The sequence below is a fragment of the Vanacampus margaritifer genome, chromosome 1, assembly GCF_051991255.1.
Source record: "Vanacampus margaritifer isolate UIUO_Vmar chromosome 1, RoL_Vmar_1.0, whole genome shotgun sequence".
In the NCBI taxonomy this organism is placed as follows: domain Eukaryota; kingdom Metazoa; phylum Chordata; class Actinopteri; order Syngnathiformes; family Syngnathidae; genus Vanacampus; species Vanacampus margaritifer.
The window spans coordinates 65,345,948-65,362,664 of record NC_135432.1 but is presented as its reverse complement, the minus strand read 5'-3'; the positions used below and the strand labels follow the sequence as shown (position 1 = coordinate 65,362,664).

Genomic DNA, 16,717 nt, shown 5'->3' with positions numbered 1-16,717 from the left:
ACCTTTTACAATGTATAATTTAGCCAATTCCACGTTTTGTTAGAATTTTGAGGCATATTTTGTTTGCAGAAAATCCCAGTGGAAGCTGATGACTGTTGGAGTCATTCGAAGTGTACCCTATACATAAAACGTGTGTGAAACAGGCCACATACACACACACTTATATAATTGTGAGGACATCCATAGACATAATGCATTTCCTAGCCCCTCCCCCTAACCCCAACCATCAAAAACGAGTGCCTACCCCTCAATTCCTTACCCTAACCCTCAACCATAACCTAATTTAAACCTAAACTCTAAAACCACATTTTGACCCTCAAAAAAAAAAGTTTGGACTCATGGGGACCACCAAAATGTCCCTACAATGATAGTAAAAACCCAGAAAATGATCCCCATGGATTGGCTGGCAACCAGTTCAGGGTGTACCCCGCCTACTGCCCGAAGCCAGCTGGGATAGGCTCCAGCACCCCCCGTGACCCTTGTGAGGAAACGCGGTCAAGAAAATGGATGGATGGATGGATGATCCCCATGATGAATATAAACGCCCATACACACACACACACGTTTGTTTTACTATCTTCGTGGGGCCATCTCATTGACATAATGCATTTCCTAGCCCCTCCCCCTAACCCCAACCATCAAAAATTATTGCCTACCCTTATTCCTTACCCTAACCTCAACCATAACCTAATTTAAACCTAAACTCTAAAACCACATTTTGACCCTCAAAAAGAGGTTTGGACTCATGGGGACCACCAAAATGTCCCTACAATGATAGTAAAAAAACAGAAAATGATCCCCATGATGAATATAAACGCCCACACACACACACACACACACACACACACACACACACACACACACACACACACACACACACACACACACACACACACACACACACACACACACACACACACACACACACACACACACACACACACACACACACACACACACACACACACACACACACACACACACACACGTTTGTTTTACTATCTTTGTGGGGCCATCTCATTGACATAATGCATTTCCTAGCCCCTCCCCCTAACCCCAACCATCAAAAATGATTGCCTACCCTCATTCCTTACCCTAACCTCAACCATAACCCAATTCAAACCTAAACTTTAAAACCAAAGTCTTGACCCTCAAAAGGAGGTCTAAACTTATGGGGCCCAGCAAAATGGCCTTGCACGGACGGGCGGGCCCCACAACTCTGTGAAATCCCGACATTTTGGCCCCACTATGTCACAAAAACAAGACCACACACACCCGAACGCCACACAGCACAAACACATAAATACTGGTCCCCACACGTTGACAGGAAGCAGGCGCCGCGCGACTCGGCAGCGTCAATCTATCCGTGACTCAACTGTTGGGAGTGATTCACTCGGAGAGGAAGCTAAACACCTCATCTCGCTCGTGCGCGCGCACGCACGCACGCGCACACACACACAGGCAGTCAAGACTTTGCAGAGCCAGCTTGAAGGAATAATAAGAATAGCGTAAATAAAAGGGCTTCTGCTGGAGGGGCTTGAGAGTCGAATGCAAAAGTGAAGGTATATGAAACATGCATGCGAAGGAGCCTGCAGGTTCGCCAGCACTGAAAGGACACCGAGGCTGAACTCTGAAAACGTTTTTTCCCAACCTTTATTGACACAAGTAAATTGCGCCTAGTGCCATCTAGTGGTCGAGTATTTACTGCAAGTGCTGTCACTATCGAATATTTTTTAGAATCAGTCGATTCATCAATTAATCAAATAATTAGATACATTTTTATTTTGCATTAAAGGCTATTACAAAAGCTTTTTCCAGCCGCTGATTACTGCTTATTAACCAATGATTCTTATTTTGTAATGTTTAGTGATTTTAAAAAATGGTGAACTCGCCAACCTTTTTGAAACTCATTTCAAGGTAGCCCCGCCCCCTGCCAAGTTTTCTTGATGGCTAAGCACACTTCCCTCCCGCCATTGATGAACGAAGAATAGTAAAATATCGGTCGCTAGTTGCTGCGCTTGTCGTCCGTCATCCGCGTCCCCCCCCCCCAACCCGTTGACGAGTATTTTCCCGGTTGGATTTTGGTTCCCAGTCCATCACCAGACCACCACGCTCAGCAAATTTTCCAGGTTTTCCAGGTTGGTTATCGAGTAAAAACTGATGCCTGCAAATAATAATAAAAATAATAAAAAAGATAACGTACGATGACGGGCTACAGAAAAATCAGTAAATAATTCTGTTGAGAAACTGAAATTTTCGTCAATTTAAGTGAATAGCTTCAAACGATAACTCGATTATTAATCGATTACTTTGATAATCAATTACTTGTTGATTAATCGGTCTGACAGCTCTAAAAGATAGTATATAATCATTTTCAGTTGATTGGATCATTTCCCGTGGAACACCTGATGATTTCTATTAAGTCCTTGGGAAACACACACACAAAAAAAAAAAAACACTATCGATGTCAGGATGTATTCAATGTGCTCATTTGTGTTGCAATTTCCTTTAACACTCCAGCGCATTGATTCCGCAGACGTTTACTGCACTTTGTGAGATAACCAGCCTTTAAAAACAGTAACAACAACAGTTTGGAGCAGAGGTGCAGCAACAATACACACACACACGCAAGCATGCTCGTACCTTGGTGACAAGGGGCTCGGTGTCCTCCAGGATGGAGATGAAGGGGGTCTCCAGAAAAGAGGAGAGAAACTCCACCTGCACCAGCTCCTCGCTGGAGCGCGGGAAGGCGAGCACGGCGGTCACCCCGCGCACCACCAGCTCCTGGCAGGCGCAGCGGGACAGCGACGCCGGCTCCCACCCGAGCGGCGAGCGAGCCACCACCTCCAGGCTCAGATTGTAGGGCAGCAGCGGGAGGCTGCCGGGGGCGCTGGAGGTGGCGGCGGATGAGTCGGAGGTGGTGGCGGCGGCGGAGGCGCTCTGGTGCCGGAGGCTAGCTAGGGCGCGGTTGAGCGCGTTCTGTATCCGGGCCGGCTGGCGGGCGGGCAGCAGCGCGCCGAGGCGCACGGTGTGTCCGATCCGGGCCAGGACGTGGCAAGACGGCGGCGGCAGCAGGCAGGGCTCCGGCGACGAGAGGGCGCCCAGAAGTAACAGCAGCAGCGGGAGGAGGAGGCGCGGGGGTCTCCCGGGGGCGGCGAGGCGGTGGGTCCAGGGTCCGGAGAGGGGCACCATGCTGCAGCTCCGACACGCGACGCAGGAGGACTGGGCTCCACTCTGCGGGAGATGGCATCGCTCCCCCTTGGCTCCCGGCTCCACCGCTTCACCGGGACTTGATGCTGCTTCTTTTCGCACCGCTTGCTTCCTTGCTCTTGTCTTTCCTGCCTCGTACCTCCGTAAAGTTCTTGAAATGAGCAGGAGGTGGGAAAACAGACGCGCGGCTCGAAGCTCGGAGCAGCCCGGCTCTTTTTCTGCTTGTCTGCTGGAGTCAGGCACACCAGCTGCGTGCGTGCGTGCGTGCGTGCGTGCGCGCGCACGTGTGCGTGTGTGTGTGCGTGTGTGTGTCCTCCCGCCCGCCAATAATGTAACCTCTCTCCGAGGCTGCCTCTTGTTGAATCTTAATGGCAAATTCGGCGGGTAACGGAAGAGGATTGCTCATTCACAACCTTCACGCAGCCACTTTTTTTTTTTTTCCTACGGAAATTGAACTACATCACTCACCCTAATGCAGTAGTGAAGTATACTAACAATCACATAGATTGAAAATAGAAATCTCCACAAAAGGACCAGACATTTTTTGGGGCTGAAAGTTGATTATGTGATGACATCATTGAGGGACGATCGAAAACACTTCTGATCAAATATCGCCAACATTTATGTTGACTTTTGCCCACTTTAACCTCTGCAAATAGAACAATTGCCCCAATATTTTATATTAGGGGTGTGAATTGCCTCGTACCTGGCGATTCGCTCCGTATCACGATTCATAGGTCACGATTCGATTAGATACCGATTAATCATGATATGAGTCGATAATTGCAACAACAACAAATTATTCAAAATTTTGAAAATACTAATCAGTAGTAATAGACAAATGAAGCTTCATGAAACACTTGTGATAGTTTGACCCCTCTAGATGGCACTCTTGGTTTAAATGGGCCAGCTAGCTAGCTAGCTAGCTAAACAGCTAACCAGACAGACAGACGGACAAATGAAGCTTTATGAAGCACCTGTGATATTTTTTGACTCCTCTAGATGGCACTCTTGGTTTAAAGGTGCTAGCTAGCTAGCTAGCCAAACAGCTAACCAGACAGACAAACGGACAAATGAAGCAGCTGTGATATTTTTTGACTCCTCTAGATGGCACTCTTGGTTTAAATTGGCCAGCTAGCTTGCTAGCTAGCTAAACAGCTAACCAAACAGTCAGACAGACAAATGAAGCTTTATGAAGCACCTGTGATATTTTTTTGACTCCTCTAGATGGCACTCTTGGTTTAAAGGTGCTAGCTAGCCAGCTAGCTAGCCAAACAGCTAACCAGACAGACAAACGGACAAATGAAGCTTCATGAAGCACCTGTGATATTTTTTGACTCCTCTGGATGGCACTCTTGGTTTAAATTGGCCAGCTAGCTAGCTAGCTAGCTAAACAGCTAACCAGACAGTCAGACAGACAAATGAAGCTTTATGAAGCACCTGTGATATTTTTTGACCACCTCTAGATGGCACTCTTGGTTTAAAGGTGCTAGCTAGCCAAACAGCTAACCAGACAGACAAACGGACAAATGAAGCTTCATGAAGCACCTGTGATATTTTTTGACTCCTCTAGATGGCACTCTTGGTTTAAATTGGCCAGCTAGCTAGCTAGCTAGCTAAACAGCTAACCAGACAGTCAGACAGACAAATGAAGCTTTATGAAGCACCTGTGATATTTTTTGACCACCTCTAGATGGCACTCTTGGTTTAAAGGTGCCAGCTAGCTAGGTAGCTAAACAGCTAAACAGACAAACAAACGGACAAATGAAGCTTCATGAAGCACCTGTGATATTTTTTGACTCCTCTAGATGGCACTCTTGGTTTAAAAGCTAACCTCAAGTAAGATGTTTTGTTGCAATATTTCTATCAAAAATTGATGTTTAAAAATCGATTTTGGCCGCATAGTGAATCGATGCGAGAATTGTGCACGGTAATATCGCGATATATTGCCGAAACATCACTTGATGTCAGAAAAACTCTACTTATGTCTACTTCAACCTCCGATTGCCCCAATATTTATAACTCCAAAGAAAAAGCTTAACGTTGATTAATGTCCAAAAAATGCTATCAATCTTCACAAAAATGTATAAGATCATTTCTACTTACGCCCAACTCAACCTCGGAAAATATCAGATCTGCGATATTTTGGGATCTTACGGACGTTAAGTGTTTCCACTTGCTAGCAAAAGCTACAAAGACGCTACACATTGCCAGGCTTCCAAAAAATAGCATATTTCAATTTTTCAACCGTTTTTATTTCACGTGTGTGTTTATTGTATACGGCTCGACTTCCATATTAAAGCAATCTCAATTTGAGTCAACTATCTCGCCACATTTGTAGCATTCGCCAACTTTCCACACCGACGTCGGCGGTGCTTTAATCGCACACTCTCTCGTTCGCGCATGATTTGACGTAACATTTTGCCGACGACGCCTGCGAGCTTCACTTTGCGCCGCCGTCCTCGTTCCTCGCCGCCGCCGCCGCCATCCCGCTGACATCCGGAATGAATATTTGAAGACAGGCGGCAATTGGAGTAACCAAAGTCAGCCAGGCTTGCAACTATCCTCATCCACACCTGCATTTTTATTATTTTTTTTTCATATTGCCTGGCTGAGGTCGTCGTATGAAAAGCATACGTGCGAATCCAAAGTGCTGTGCATGTCCGCTGACAAGATTCCAAAAATAAGTGATGATCGCAATTAGCTGACCGCAAGCTTTAGACGTCCGTGCCGAGTAGTGAAGTCGATTCGTCAACTAGTTGACTTGGACTCCCTACTTTTTAAAACAAACATGCAAGTACGCATGTCATGTCTCAACTTTAGCTGCATTCTCCATTGGGTTTAAGTATGGAGAGCGATCTTGTCCTTTCACTTCTTCGTTTTTGGTGGTTTGCCGAGTCTGGTTTGAATTTTTTGAATCCGATAGCAGACAGAATTTTAATTTATACGCAAATCGTCTTTTTTCGGATTAGAATGCAGAAATATGTGATGAATGAATTTTATTTTTATTTATTTATTTTATTTTATGAATATTCCAAACTTCCACATAAGCTACAGATCTATGCCATGTATCTTATTTACACTATAAAATCACCTCAGAACACAACTCAAGAATAGTCACCTCAATAAGTTTTAAGTTTTCATATTTGTCTGCACTTATTAATCCAACTAGTAACGAAGGTGCTAAAACGGCATCCCAAACCAAAAGGTCCTTCCCGAGGAGGCGAAGTTCCCGTATTTTCCTTGAGAAAATGAACTGTGTGTTTTAACTGGGCTCCCCCTTTGCGAGATAACAGCCAGCGCTTAAGCACCGGCACGCCGCGCTGCCGGGCTGGCCCGCCGTAATGCTGATAGCCGCTTGGCATGCCAAAAATATTTTGCTGAGATTTATATTCCCACTTCGCTACTGGCCGTCTTTTTTTCTTTTCAGCACGCTGGACAGCGCCAGTTTGCAATAAAGCTGAGGTGGAGCGCGGGCATGCTAATTTGGACCAGGGACAGCGCTGGCTGCTGTGTGTGTGCGCGCGTGCGTCCTACAGAGTCATGAAAGTGGAACGTGAAGTGTGTGCACAGCTGCTGGCGATTCTTGGGAGGTCCAAGTAAGAATATCAGGCTTTCATCTCGGCGGGTTTCTTTATGCATGACTTCCAAACTACAGATTTTCAGATATCAACCTGGAGTCTTGGCTTTAGGCTACACAATCAGAATTTCTTTGGCCTATCACAGATTAGTCATCAAGTAAAAAATGAAAAACTGGACTGGCCCGGCCCACGAATAGCAAAAACACGTATAAGTGATGCCAACTAGGATATATGGAAGAATAAAATCTTCACCAAAATGCTGATTAACGGTATATATAACTCCTTGGAGCCAATCAATGATGTCATTGACCAATAAGGCAAATTAACTCATTCACTGCCATTGACAGCTATAGACGTCAATGGCCACTTTTGTTAACAGCCGAATGCCGATTTTGCAAAAAAATGCTAACCCTTTGACTGCCAGACGTTTTCAGAAAAGGGATGCCGTGGGTGCCAGCCGATTTTAAGCATTTTGACTGATCTTTCAAGGTCCATAGAAAATTATGTGTTTGGACTATGGAAACGCACATACTGCCAAAAAAAGATTGGACTCTCATCTTCCATCAGAAAAAAAAGTTTGTTTCTACCTTATTCCGTTTTTGAGTAATCAACAATAGAAAATGGTTAGTTTCACCTGTTTTGAAAAAAACGTCTTTTAACGTCTTTGGCACTCCTCCATAGGATTTTACTAAACGTTATTTAACGTTTTTGGCAGTCAAAGAGTTAAATATCGTCTGATCCCGATTCAGATCCGTGTAAAGTCTACTGGATTCCTTTTTGTTGTTGTTGCATAACTTATTTTTATGATGTATGGATGTTCTTTTCGGCAACCAGCAACAGCAAAATGCTTATTTTGTTTAATTAAATTTTTTCAATTGTATTTAATTAGAAAAAAGTATAATCGTGTTTAAAAAAATTTTAATCCTTCTAAAATAAATATAAACAAAACCTTGCATAACGGATGGAAATTAAGTTAGCCTTTTCCTGCAAAAAAATTTAATCATTCTATTTTTTATTTTAATTTAATAAAATCTATCAAATATCTATTGGATTTTGATTCATTTTTAAGAGACGACCAGGGTTTAAGTGTGTGATGATAACCATAGAAGAGGAAATGGAACTAAATATTAATGATACACAAATGGAGATTTGCCAAACAGATGCTAGCATAACTAGCATGCCACAAATTCCAAATAAAAAACTACACATTAAATTCTGTAGAGTAAATTTGACTCTATTTAGAGGGGGACCAAATAGACTCAGCTTTAGAATAAAAAGTGACTAGAGGTAGGAACGAACTCACGACCTTCAGCTTGGGAGACAGGCAATGTACTCCCTGAGCTACGCAGCTCCTGCTTTCTGCTATTATATTGCTCATGTCAACTGCAGCTGACGCCATCATTGCGTGAAATCTTCCTAACTCCAAGAGACCAAAAACAATGTCTTAGGTCTCTTGGAGAAAAGCAAACAGTAGGAGGGGCAAAGCTCAGCTGGTAGTGTAAGGGGGGACTGCCACAAGATGAAGGTCGTGAGTTTGTTCCTCAACCCTTGAGCGAGTTTTATTTATTTTTTTTACGTTTTTTTTTATTTTACTCTCTTCCTAGTGTAAATCTTACGCTATTCTAAAACTTGAGTCTATTTGGTCCCTATCTAAATAGAGTCAAATTTACACTACAGAATTTACTGTGTACCATTAAATGCCACGATTTCCATGATGTGGTTCTCAGGCATCTTCAAGGGTTCAATATAGTTTCACTTTGTCATTTTGCCCATTAGCTCCTTAATAAATTATGGATTATAGATAAAACTTACTTTACTTTATGTGGCAGTACTGTTGAAGTATTCAAAATCCAACCCCTCCAAGCATAAAAACTTTTTTTTGCAAATTTTGGGCCCATTTTTTTAACTCATTCACTGCCATTGACGAGTATTGACGTCAAAAATTCATTTGAACAATTTTTTTTCTTTTTTTTTTTAAGGAGAGCTCAGTATTGTTCATTCGATTTGACATCATCATTGCTCTCCTTTTTTAAAAAAAAAATATATATAAATGTTTTTTTTCTCATTTTTCTTTCTTTTTCTTTTTTTTTTAAATATATATACATATATATATATATATATATATATATACATTTGAACAATTCTATTAGTTTAACATTTTTTCCACTTTTGTTAACAAGAGTATGAAAACCTAGAATTTTTTTATTGTAAATTTAGAACAGATATAAAATTTATGATTAACTATTGAAGTCAAGCGATCAATTACAATAAAAAAAATGAATCGCCTGACGCAATTAAAGAAAAGAAAAGATTATTAAAAATTAGGAGCATCAGGCGATTAAAATGTTTAATTATAATTAATCGCATGACTTCACGAGCTAACTCACGATTAATCACAAATTTTATATCTGTTCTAAATATACAATAAAAAATTCTAGGTTTTTATACACTTGTTAACAAAAATGGAAAAAAAAATGGTAAACTAATAGAAATAGTCCAAATGAATATTTGACGTCTATAACCGTCAATGGCAGTGAATGAGTTAATTTCTGGCTTTTCCATTAGTTTTCTTTTCGCATTTCTTGAAAATTCGAAAAAAAAATGGGAGGATGGAAATCCAACTACTGATCATCACTGCAATGTTTCTACAACTTAGTTGGCGAATTGAGTTCATTAGGCTCACACCTGTCTTTAGAAGGTCCCACAGCAGACATTACTTGCAAGCATGAATCAAAGGCAATTGTCTGTCCACCTTTTGAGACAGGATTGTCTTTCTTTTCTATCTAAATAGAATCAAATTTACACTACAGAATTTACTGTGTACCATTAAATGCCACGATTTCCATGGTGTGGTTCTCAGGCATCTTCAAGGGTTCAATATAGTTTCACTTTGTCATTTTGCCCATTTGCTCCTTAATAAATTATGGATTATAGATAAAACTTACTTTCCTTATTCGTTATTGAGATCTTAGACCGGCGGCGTTCAACTCATTGATTTCTCAGCCGGCAAAATATTTGAGCCTCCTCTCTCTCCCTGTGTGTGGTTGTATGTGTGCGTTACCTGATTGTTGGTAGCTTGCCACCTGCAGATACTGTTTGCCTCACCCTGTGGCCTGGGACAACCTGCAAGTACACACACACACACACACATTTAGGAAGTCATTTCACAGCCTGCTGGGCGACTCGGCGTGTGTGAGAGCGTCCCACTTTAGTGACAAATCTAAGACAGTTGTGGCAAAATGTGTTTTTTTTTTCTTGCTCCCTGTGCAGAAAAAGGTGAAAAACTAACAAGGGATTTTGTGCGTGGGGAGCAAAAGCAGCAGCATTAATCTTGAATGGCTCCGCACTAACACACACACACACACACACACACACACACACACACACACAAACAAACACACACACACACACACACACACACACGCTAAACTTGTTGAAGCAAGGTAATATAGCCGTATAAAATTATAAATATAGCTTGTGTGGTGAAATATTACAGGGTATACGAGGTTTGTCTTGGTGCCGCGTAAGGCTTGCTGTAGCACAAAATGTCAAATGTGCTGTTCAAAAGGTTTGCGTGAGAGATTCAAAATGTCAGAACACCTTAAAAGCTTGTAAAATTCTAGAGTAGGACTCAAAACGTCCGCAGCCCGCACACCTCACTCCACCTTCCTTTCAAACACCAACAAAGGGATTAACAATGACGCTTTGAGGTTTCCCATTGACTCTTTCAGCAGAAGTGGCCTCTAACTGGGCTTGACTACCACCAGAACCACCGCTAAAAAAATGGTGGCCATTTAAGTCGCCCATCCCCCACTTGAGAAATAACGCTGCATTGCTTGACTTGTGGACAAACGACTTGAATTTGGATCCCATATGACTGCAGTTTTTGTTTGTTGACAAGGAAGAGCTCGGTGTAAAGATGGAGGCTTCTACTTTAGCATCTCACACTGGCTAACTATCGAGCCGCTGACTAGCTAGCAGCCATATGCTTGTCACTCATGCTCAAAATGTAGCGTCTCCTCCGTATAATGGTTTACACTTAATGTAAAGATTTGTTTGTACCATAACCAAAATACGTAGATTGCTACATTAGCTTCTTGCTCTAGCTAGCTTCCGACTGGTTCTCTCTGACGTCGGGCAGCTTTTTAAAAAATCTAAATTAACATTTAGTTGAATCTTCCGTGGCTGCTTTTGTGCACAAGAGTTACATTTATTTGTATTTTTTGACAAAGAGAAACGGAGTAAAGGTTTAGACTGCTACGTTAGCTTATCATGCTAACTAGCTATCAGCTGACTGGCTAGCTGTGCTTTTTTTTTTTGTCATTTGTGATGAAAATGTAGTGCTCTACATGTGTTAAATATGATTTACAGTTAATACTGAAGTTTAGATTGTGATTGTTTCGGAATAAAATGTAAGTGATTAGCTTGTGATGACGGCTAAATAATGTTACATTTTGACTTAAAATATTGGCTGCACAGCTCGGTTTTATGACGGTGATGATGTGACAGTTTGGATATTGATCTCAACAGAAAATCAAAAGGTACCACTGCAATGTAACTCCTGATCAAAGATACCATCATTGGAAATCAATACCTGGAGGAAAACCCGCTTAAAAATGCCTCATCATTATCAAAACATCTTATGTCCGTTTCTCCTGCACCGATAAAAAGCTCACTTCAGCTCCTTTGCACTGGAACTTTTTCTTCTTCTTTTTTTTTTTTTTTTTTTTTAAGGTCTATGCTGCACAAATTAAGACCCGAGACCAGAAACAATGCTGAGCACCATTAAATGTGCTAGGTTAAATTATACCTGCAGTTTTAGAGGTGAATCGTCATTAGAAAGCTCTTTCCCGGAACACCACTTGCGCCTGAGAAAGTGGGGAAAGTGACTACTTGACGAAGGCTAAATTGGGGGGGGGGGGGGGGGGGGTTTATATTGTAACAATTTCCATAGATTAATTTTCTGTAAAAACATTCAAGAACTACATGTGCTGAATAATTTGAATATAAAAGGCTTTTTTGTTGTGATTTGAGTAAGTCCGAGTCCTGTGCATCAACCTCATTTCGAATTCAGCTCTCCATCTGAAAAGCCTTTGAATTTTGGTCGGTAATTTCTGTACAAAATCCGACTAAATCCCGGTTGCACAGGAACACCTCAAGGTTGACTGCCTGCAAACTCGCTAGACAACGTGACGGTTGGCGACCGTTTCGGTTGAGTTTGCCAAAATGACTCTGGCGCGTCTTTGGGTTTGTTTTTTTGCTGACAAAAAAAGCAAAATGGTTTTCTTGAATGCATGAGGAGCTGCGGATTAACGAGGCGCAGCGGCACGGCGAGCTGCGAAAATGACATTTAATAACCACCACAACTAGAAAGAAAACAATAATTGCGGTTATCGTTTTTGTTTTGAGGCAAGGTGACTTGGTTGCATTTATTTCTTCCTCACATGGATTTGAAGGCTTATTGTGTGGTAGACGTCATTAATGTCCAATAACATTCTGTGTCATTTCTTCACTTCTGTTTTTCTTTTTTTTTTGCCAGGAATAGGACATGCGACTTATGCCCGTTTTCATCTGTTTTTCTTTTGTGAATATTGAGAGGGGACTCCGCCGCTGTATGTGGCAGTACTGTTGAAGTATTCAAAATCCAACCCCTCCAAGCATAAAAACTTTTTTTTTGCAAATTTTGGGCCCATTTTTTTTTTTAACTCATTCACTGCCATTGACGGCTATTGACGTCAAAAATTCATTTGAACAATTCTTTTTTTTTTCTTTTTTTAAGGAGAGCTCAGTATTGTTCATTCGATTTGACATCATCATTGCTCTCCTTTTAAAAAAAAATAAATATATATATATATATATATATATATATACACATTTGAACAATTCTATTAGTTTAACATTTTAAATATATATATATATATATTTTTTAAATATATATACACATATATATATATATATATATACATTTGAACAATTCTATTAGTTTAACATTTTTTCCACTTTTGTTAACAAGAGTATGAAAACCTAGAATTTTTTTATTGTAAATTTAGAACAGATATAAAATTTATGATTAACTATTGAAGTCAAGCGATCAAATACAATAAAAAAAAATTAATCGCCTGACGCAATTAAAGAAAAGAAAAGATTATTAAAATGTTAAAATGTTAAAATGTTTAATCATAATTAATCGCATGACTTCACGAGCTATCTCACGATTAATCACAAATTTTATATCTGTTCTAAATGTACAATAAAAAATGCTAGGTTTTTATACTCTTGTTAACAAAAATGGGAAAAAAATGGTAAACTAATAGAAATAGTCCAAATGAATATTTGACGTCTATAACCGTCAATGGCAGTGAATGAGTTAATTTCTGGCTTTTCCATTAGTTTTCTTTTCGCATTTCTTGAAAATTCAAAAAAAAAATGGGAGGATGGAAATCCAACTACTGATCATCGCTGAAATGTTTCTACAACTTAGTTGGCGAATTGAGTTCATTAGGCTCACACCTGTCTTTAGAAGGTCCCACAGCAGACATTACTTGCAAGCATGAATCAAAGGGAATTGTCTGTCCACCTTTTGAGACAGGATTGTCTTTCTTGAGGCAAAGATCTAGTGAAGTCTCCTGCTTTGAAGGACGTCCGTCATCGAATAAATCAAAGTAGTCTGGAACTACTGCGGCTCTCATTTGTGTGTCGAATTTTGAAAATAAATAAATAAATGGACTATTTTGCAATGAGATTTCAATGTAAGATATGATTAAAAACTGCGAATACTCTCTGGATCCATTGCAACAAGTTAAAAAGTCCAAACCGTCACGAAATGGCGGCACGTCATTGGACAAGCCGCAATATTGAATTCAGCGGCACGTGGCTGTCAAGAGGTCGCTTATTAGCGCTCTCAAGTGTGATTGCTAGCGCAGCCGCCGGGACGCCGCGGCCTTGGATTGTCCCGGAAGGACGGTTGTACTTAACTGCACGCGCAGGTGTCCCGTCTCCTCGGATGTCTCGCTGCTCCCTCTCTTTTACGAGTACTTGTTTGGATTGCGGAATTAAAAGGAAGAATAGAATTAAGACGGCGCCGGGAAGTCAATTAAAGAAGCTCTTGATCTGCGTTTTTGTTGTTGTGAGCCTTTGGCTTGTTCAATCATCACCTCTCGCCCTCTGCTTTGACCTCTGACTCACCCCGGTTTTTTTTTTTTTGGGTGTGTTTTTTTTTTTTCAAAATGTTTCTTAACCTGCGCACTCCCACCCCTCCCTGGAAAAATAAGCAACCTTGCATTTTATAGAATGCAAAGCCCCAGCCGACAACATTTCCAGCCGTCTATAATGTGCCTCTGTGTCAATGTAATCCTTCGTAATCTGTCAGAACAGACTTTAGTGGCAAAAAAAAAAAAAAAAAAAAAAACACACGCTCGTATCACCTTTAAGCAAAGTGCTCGCTACCAAAACAACGGAAGGGAAGCAATACTGGAAGATGGCGTGAGGAGGAGGAGGAGGAGGGTGGCGCAAAAGGTTACGGACGGGTGAGAGCTGGTTCACAAAAGGCCACAAGGGTGGGAGTGTTTTTTTTTTTTTTTTTTTTTTCAGGGGGGTTGTGGGGGTGACTTGTCTCGGGCTCTTGCTGTGTCTTTAGTGTCGAGACAAATTAACAACATGAGCTCACTTGCTGCTATTGCTTTCATCCTCTGCTCCCACTGATGTACAAAGACACTGGTCTGTGGAGGAAGACTTATCTGGAGGCAGCAGCAGCGCCGACTGTGACTGTGCGTGTGTGTGTGTGTACTTGTACATACTACATTGTGAGGACCAAAATACTAACTCAAGAATTAGAATTTAGGTTTGAATTGGGTTATGGTTGAGGTTAGGGTAAGGAATGGGGGGGATAGGCAATCATTTTTGATGGTTGGGGTTGGGGGTGAGGGGCTAGGAAATGCATTATGTCTATGGATGTCCTCACAATTATATAAGTACAAGTGTGTGTGTGTGTGTACTTGTACATACTACATTGTGAGGACCAAAATACGTTTTCAACAGGACAACAAGGACATTTTTGGTGACGTGAGGACATTTTGGCCGGTCCTCACAACTCAAGACCTGTTTTTGAGGGTCAAGACTTGTTTTTTTTTTTTTTTAGAGTTTAGGTTTGAATTGGGTTATGGTTGAGGTTGGGGTAAGGAATGGGGGGGGGGGGGGGGCTAGGAAATGCATTATGTCTATGGATGTCCTCACAATTATATAAGTACAAGTGTGTGTGTGTGTGTGTGTGTGTGTGTGTACTTGTACATACTACATTGTGAGGACCAATACTAACTCAAGAATTAGAATTTAGGTTTGAATTGGGTTATGGTTGAGGTTAGGGTAAGGAATGGGGGGGTAGGCAATCATTTTTGATGGTTGGGGTTAGGGGGAGAGGGGCTAGGAAATGCATTATGTCCATGGATGTCCTCACAATTATATAAGTACAAGTGTGTGTGTGTGTGTGTGTGTGTGTGTGTGTGTGTGTGTGTGTGTGTGTGTGTACTTGTACATACTACATTGTGAGGACCAAAATACTAACTCAAGAATTAGAATTTAGGTTTGAATTGGGTTATGGTTGAGGTTAGGGTAAGGAATGGGGGGGGGGGGGGGGGCTAGGAAATGCATTATGTCTATGGATGTCCTCACAATTATATAAGTACAAGTGTGTGTGTGTGTGTGTGTGTGTACGTGTACATACTACATTGTGAGGACCAAAATACTACAACTCAAGACCTGTTTTTGAGGGTCAAGACTTGTTTTTTTTTTAGAGTTTAGGTTTGAATTGGGTTATGGTTGAGGTTGGGGTAAGGAATGGGGGGGGGGGCTAGGAAATGCATTATGTCTATGGATGTCCTCACAATTATATAAGTATAAGTGTGTGTGTGTGTGTGTGTGTGTGTGTGTGTGTGTGTGTGTGTGTGTGTGTGTGTGTGTGTACTTGTACATACTACATTGTGAGGACCAAAATACTAACTCAAGAATTAGAATTTAGGTTTGAATTGGGTTATGGTTGAGGTTAGGGTAAGGAATGGGGGGGTAGGCAATCATTTTTGATGGTTGGGGTTAGGGGGAGAGGGACTAGGAAATGCATTATGTCTATGGATGTCCTCACAATTATATAAGTACAAGTGTGTGTGTGTGTGTGTGTACTTGTACATACAACATTGTGAGGACCAAAATACATTGGGTTTTTTTAACAGGACAACAAGGACATTTTTGGTGACGTGAGGACATTTTGGCTGGTCCTCACAACTCAAGACCTATTTTTGAGGGTCAAGACTTGGTTTTGGAGTTTAGGTTTGAATTGGGTTATGGTTGAGGTTAGGGTAAGGAATGGGGGCGTAGGCAATCATTTTTGATGGTTGGGGTTAGGGGCTAGGAAATGCATTATGTCCATGGATGTCCTCACAATGATGTAAGTGCAAGTGTGTGTGCGTGTGTGTTACATGTCTGCGTGCCACGTCTAAGCAGCTAAGAAGAGGTTAGAAAAGCCCGTTCTGGATTTTGCACAAAATAGTCATACTGTAGAGTGGAAGCAACACATTTGAATGCTGTCAAGGTGAGAGAAAGTGAGAGTCGCGTCAGACCGCCGCAATTCCGGCTCAGGGAATATCCGAAGAATTTGTTGTCACGGTACCATTAAACAAGGAATGAATGGAGAGCGGGAAAGTCAGGTCTGTCGTGTCTATGTGAGGAGACTGGCCTCCCAGGTAGGGGTGACCCCGCGGGGCTTTTATATATTTCTTGGAATAAATACATCATATCATCAAAACTACAGGCACAGCAGGGGTCACAAATGAGGTTCCTATGGGGGGCAACCAGGCATCCACAAGGACCACATAAGTAGTCCGCGGGCCTGTTCTAAAAATAGCTCACTCGCGATGGGACATTTTGTTAGCTAGCAA

The 16,717-nt window shown here is 41.5% G+C and overlaps 1 protein-coding gene across 8 annotated transcripts in view; it reads right to left on the bottom strand.

The window, feature by feature from the left end:
- Positions 1 to 16,717, bottom strand: part of grin3ba (glutamate receptor, ionotropic, N-methyl-D-aspartate 3Ba) — a 179,377-nt gene that overhangs the window by 123,403 nt on the left and 39,257 nt on the right. For 7 of the 8 annotated variants that reach the window (XM_077562151.1, XM_077562141.1, XM_077562169.1 and 4 more), the window contains one exon: positions 9,853 to 9,914. In XM_077562151.1, the coding sequence (XP_077418277.1) occupies positions 9,853 to 9,914 (62 nt within the window). Of the gene's footprint in view, positions 1 to 2,643; positions 8,316 to 9,852; positions 9,915 to 16,717 lie in introns of those variants that run through there. The other variant, XM_077562130.1, reaches the window with a different exon arrangement.